General features: G+C 48.1%; 1 protein-coding gene across 1 annotated transcript; it reads left to right on the top strand.

Moving 5' to 3' along the window:
• The first annotated feature begins 85 nt into the window (after positions 1–85).
• STMN1 (stathmin 1) lies at positions 86–2904 on the top strand. The gene is made up of 4 exons (XM_010192668.1): positions 86–158; positions 911–1083; positions 1843–2034; positions 2405–2904. The coding sequence occupies exons 1-4, from the start codon at positions 146–148 to the stop codon at positions 2471–2473; spliced, it is 447 nt and encodes a 148-aa protein (XP_010190970.1). The 5' UTR covers positions 86–145; the 3' UTR covers positions 2474–2904.
• The last annotated feature ends 1969 nt before the right edge of the window (positions 2905–4873 follow it).

Here is a 4873-nt window from a genome sequence, read left to right on the forward strand (position 1 = left end):
TTCTAACGCTAAGCAATTTTTCTTAGGAGTTAGAAGAAATTAAAATCGTGTGCTTACTGTTCAAAGGCATGTCTCTTTGTTATCTAGGAATCCAACTGATTGACGTTCTTCCAGAGTCAGCTTCTGGAATCGTATCTCTTTGGTCATGGCTACTTCTGGTACGTATATTATGTATGAAATACTCCAGTGGGGGATTTTCCTCTTTAATTTTCTCAGAAATAATTTTAAATCAAGACAGTAAAACAAACTGTCATCGCCATGCTTTCCTCCCATATCTAGGCTGCTTTGGAGAAGCTGTTAAACCCGGGTGCTTGTGAAAACATACCGAAAGCCCCCTCAGTTGAGGCTGTTGGCAGTTGGGCTTCAGCTCATCTGCATGCCATCTGCTCCGTTAACAGAGCTGTCATCTCGACGTCTTGCTGATCCAAACTGGTGCGCTGGTGCAGCTGACACCGCGTGGGGCTGGCGTTCCTCTTCAGAGGTGTTTGAAGAGACAACGCCGGCTTACACGCTGCTTTGAAAACTGCTTTCAGATCTTGGCTGTGTCAGGTCTTAGGTGAACGCCTTGAAGTCTTCCTCAGCCTTGTCATTGGAGAACGGATGATATTTTGTTTGAAGTACTGATAACCGTGTTTTCACAACCCTGGATATTAAAGGCTAAAATAAAACGCCAGGTGATTGGTTAATGTGGTCTCGAGGAAGAATTGCAGACAAAATTGCCTGCCATGTTCTTGAATGCTGGTGCTGCTGCTTAAAAAAAAAGCCAAAACCAGCCCCTATCTGCTCAGATGCTCTCTCCATAAGTGAGCTGTGTGGCACTGAACTTTTGAAGGCTTTAGTTCAAGTTACCCAAGCCAGTTCCTGGCTTAAAATACTGTTTGTTTGGATTTTTTTCCCCCCATGTTCCTAGATATTCAAGTGAAGGAACTGGAGAAGCGTGCCTCTGGGCAGGCATTTGAGCTGATACTCAGTCCCCGCTCAAAAGAAGCAGTCCCCGAATTCCCTCTTTCTCCCCCAAAGAAGAAGGATGTGTCGTTGGAAGAGATCCAGAAGAAGCTGGAAGCAGCAGAAGAGAGACGCAAGGTAAACTTGGAACAGCTTAAGTGAGCTCTGCGCAAACTGGGGGGTTTGGTCTTGTGGTTTTTGGGTGGTTGTTTTATCGTGATTAAAAGTTTGCATGATGATAAATGGGATAGAAATTGAAATTTGTTGGGATCTGGGGCTTTGGGAACCTTCATTCTGGTCCTGCAAGGCCATAGCTTTGTTCCCAAAGTGATCTTGAATGGTCACTTGAAAAACTGGGAGAAAACGTCCAGTTGAGAGGGGATGCTGTTTCGTGAAGAAACTGTTTTTCGTGTAATCGTAAGAGTTTAATTTTCTGCTAGAAGATGCAGTGCTGAATCTGTACTGAGAAGGTTTATAAATACGATCCCTGTCTTGATACAAGATCTCGCTGTTGTGATGTAGCTCGGAGCCCTGGACTGTGCAGAGGCTTAGTAATTGAAGTGCAGCCTCCTGCGTGACCTGAATCCCAGCGATTCACCACTCTGAGAAGTGACAATTTCCTAGGGAAGATCTCTCAGTGTTAACATTTTTTTTTAAAAAAAGTGTTTTTCCAGAAAAATCCTTGCAAGCAATGACAGAAACTTAACCTCCCTGGTAGCTTGCAATGGTGGGATATGGGTTCTTTGAGTGGGGGCAGCACGAGGGAGCCGTGTCCTGCATCACGAAGTTACGCTGTTCACTGAAATACAAAATCTCAGGAGTTCAGAGCAGCTGCTGTTGCAGTCGTGTCTGGTTCGGCTGCTTTATGTTCAAAGCGTGCGTCCTCTGTCTTGTTAGTCCCATGAAGCAGAAGTCTTGAAGCAGCTCGCCGAGAAGCGGGAGCACGAAAAGGAGGTGCTTCAGAAAGCCATCGAAGAAAACAACAACTTCAGCAAAATGGCAGAGGAGAAGCTGACCCACAAAATGGAAGCTAACAAAGAAAACCGCGAGGCACAAATGGCTGCTAAACTGGAGCGCTTGAGGGAGAAGGTGGGTGTGGAGACCCAGCTCCCTGCTGGAAGAGGGTTTATTTGTGCTCCCTATGTGGAAAACTGGCCAAATAAAGGCAGGGAAATGGGCAGGTGAGGGGGGTGCTGTGAGTTGATGGACATCATTGGGAGTGCTGTGGTGGCCTCATACTGGAAGTTCATTAAATCTGCAGAAGCTTTTGCAGAGATCTCTCTCCTGGGGGAAGAGAGGGGATGGATGGAGCTAGAGCAGCATCTTGCTTCATCCTGCAGCCCCCCTCAGCCACCCACACTCGCAGGTCTCTGCTGTGAGCCTGGGGGGAGGAAGCGAGCCGGGGTTTGCTGTGCCAGCCCCTGTGGCAGCAGCTGACTGCTTCCCTGCTGTTTTTCAGGACAAGCACGTTGAAGAGGTTCGAAAGAACAAAGAAGGCAAAGACCCCGGTGAGGCTGAAACCGACTGATTTCCTTCTGGAAACTGACTCTCCCCCTCCTCTAAATATCCAAAGACTGTACTGGCCAGTGGTTTTATCTTTGGTTTTGTTCTCTCTTTTTTTTTTTAAAAGTTCCTAGAAACTGATGTAGAACTGTTAAAATTAGATCCCAACTGTACACTTTCTTTGGGGGCTAGAGGGGAGACCTTCCATGTTTCACTTTTTCTAAAGTGTTGTCTTTCCAGTGTAGCTATCTTCTTGTTGCATCCTTTTCTACTCCAGGGCGCTTGCTGCTGGGTTGATGGCGAGTACTGTATCAGCTCTGTACCACCTTTGTGAAAGGAATATGTAGTATACTGTTCCATGCTGAATATCTGTTACACTTCAGAATCTGACTCTGTCCCAGTCTGCTAAAATACTGCTGTAACTGAGTGACTAAATAAAGCTGCACAGTGCTGTTACCATGAGAATCGCTTCTGGAAATGGCCTAAAGAAGCAAAAATCAGTTGGCTGAGGTCTGCCACAGGCGTCCTTGTTCAGGAAAGGTCTGCAGCAGCGCTTTCCTTGCATCCAGGGCCGGACTGTGCCGCTGCCTTGCCCCCGGAGCACGCTCTTTGTCTTAATTGGACAATCAGAGCTTTGTTTTGACACCTCAGCAGTTGTCTTTGTTGTGTGTTTTTGCAAAAAAGATTTCAGAACCACCTCCCTTGGGATGCTGACACTTCCACAAACGAGTCCTTGTTACCACATGACTCTGATCTAAGCCTTTTAGGGGTTTTTTTTTGGTAAGGATTTCTAGAAGATGACTTGTGCTGTTGAATGGGGACTTGTGTCCCGTGTCCTGCAGTGTCAGAGCATAAAATTCAAACCTGTTCTGTGCTGGGACTGAAAACGCTGTTGATAAGAACTGGTTTTGATTTGGTGTCTGCTGCAGATGCGTTGCAGGATGAGTCTGGAGACAATTCCTGCGCACAGGGAGGTGTGTATCGCCTGGTTTTTTGGGTATGACTGTACCTCTGCTGTGAGGGAAGATGCTTTTTAGGTGGCTTTGGTACAGAGTTGTACAGGTGCCTTAAAGAACAACTCAAACCCTTCCTCTCAGGACACCCAAAGGTGCTTGTGCTGCTCTGCAGCAAGGACAAGGCTGCAGCTGGGGGGTGAGCAGCCACTTCAGCACAACCAGCGCCATCCCCTGAGGTCCTTGGCTTTAGCCCAGTGCATTCCCTGCGAGGGGAGGCTCCTGTTGGACACTGGGTGGCACTGGTCTCATTAGACACGCTTGTCCTGTCCTCCCCTTTTGTGTCCTTGGTCCTGAGGCTTGGCTGGGGGGTTTTTCATGTTAAATCCACACCTGGAGCGTCCAGCACTGCCCAGGTGATGGCTGCGCACTCTGAGCATGGAAAAGCTGCTAGGGAGGGGGTTTTGAGGGGTAATAAAGTCCAGGACTGCTTGACTCTGCCTTCTGGGGCTTGCTAAAGAAGGAATCTCTAGAAAGCTTTTGTGTATCTCATTTAGCAGTTTTGATTGCATCAAAATTGTACTTAACTAAAAGCTGGTATTACACTGAACAAAAGAAGAGAGAGATAAAATCAGGCTCGATGCGCTGTCGGGCTGGGAGCGGATCATTTCCCTGGAGGATTTTCAGAAGTGTTAGTACTTCAGAATGTAAGGTAAGAGGGATTGTGCTACCTGTGGGGAGCAACCACCCATCTGCAGTGGGGAATAGGGCAGGTTTTGGGGTTGTAAGAGCAGGTATTGATGTTGTGGAAGCTGTGAGCAGGGGGATGTGGGTCAGGATCCACCCGGGGAGGTGAGGGGGACAAAATGCAGAGCTGAACCTGGACACAAAGGCTTAAAACCCCTGCATAGAAAGATGTTGAGTATCTCTGGTACCACGTAATGGAGGTTTGAGTGATCGCTGGATCAGTTCCCATGTACCTGCTCAGGCAGAATTAGCAAGGAAATAAAAGCCAACTCTTCATTTTAATGCATTTACCTGCTGAGAAAAGGCCAAGTGTCCCAAATGCTGTGGGGTTTTTTCCCCCCATGTTCTCAAGGGGTGTGGGAGGAGGATGCCAGCACTGCCAAACCCCAAATGCTGTTAAGAGCACAAAGAGACGTTAAATGCGAGTTTCTGACTTGCCAAAGCTGTCAGATCCCAGCTCGGGGCCCTTCTGTTCCCTTCTCTTCGTTCTGCTTTACATGGCTGCATTACCAGGAGCCGGGTCTGCTTGGTGGGAGTGGAGGTTTTGGGAGGTGGGGATGAGATTTGGGGGACGGGAGCAGTGAGAGGATGGGTCGTGATCCGAGAGCAAAGGAAGGACGAGAAACTAGCAGGAAGGAGACGGCGCTCAGGCAGGAAAACAGCAAAAATGGCCTCAAAAACAGGACCGGAGGAGCGGCTCCGGGGGAGAGGGGAGGGGAAGGGAG

The sequence above is a fragment of the Mesitornis unicolor genome, unplaced genomic scaffold (genome assembly GCF_000695765.1).
Source record: "Mesitornis unicolor isolate BGI_N332 unplaced genomic scaffold, ASM69576v1 scaffold51689, whole genome shotgun sequence".
NCBI lineage: Eukaryota > Metazoa > Chordata > Aves > Mesitornithiformes > Mesitornithidae > Mesitornis > Mesitornis unicolor.

What these genes read in the sequence shown, in the direction of transcription:
- STMN1 (XM_010192668.1), top strand. An exon ending in CAGCAGAAGAGAGACGCAAG is followed by an intron (nt 1,084 to 1,842) that starts GTAAACTTGGAA and finishes CTGTCTTGTTAG; the next exon opens with TCCCATGAAGCAGAAGTCTT. An exon ending in TGGAGCGCTTGAGGGAGAAG is followed by an intron (nt 2,035 to 2,404) that starts GTGGGTGTGGAG and finishes GCTGTTTTTCAG; the next exon opens with GACAAGCACGTTGAAGAGGT.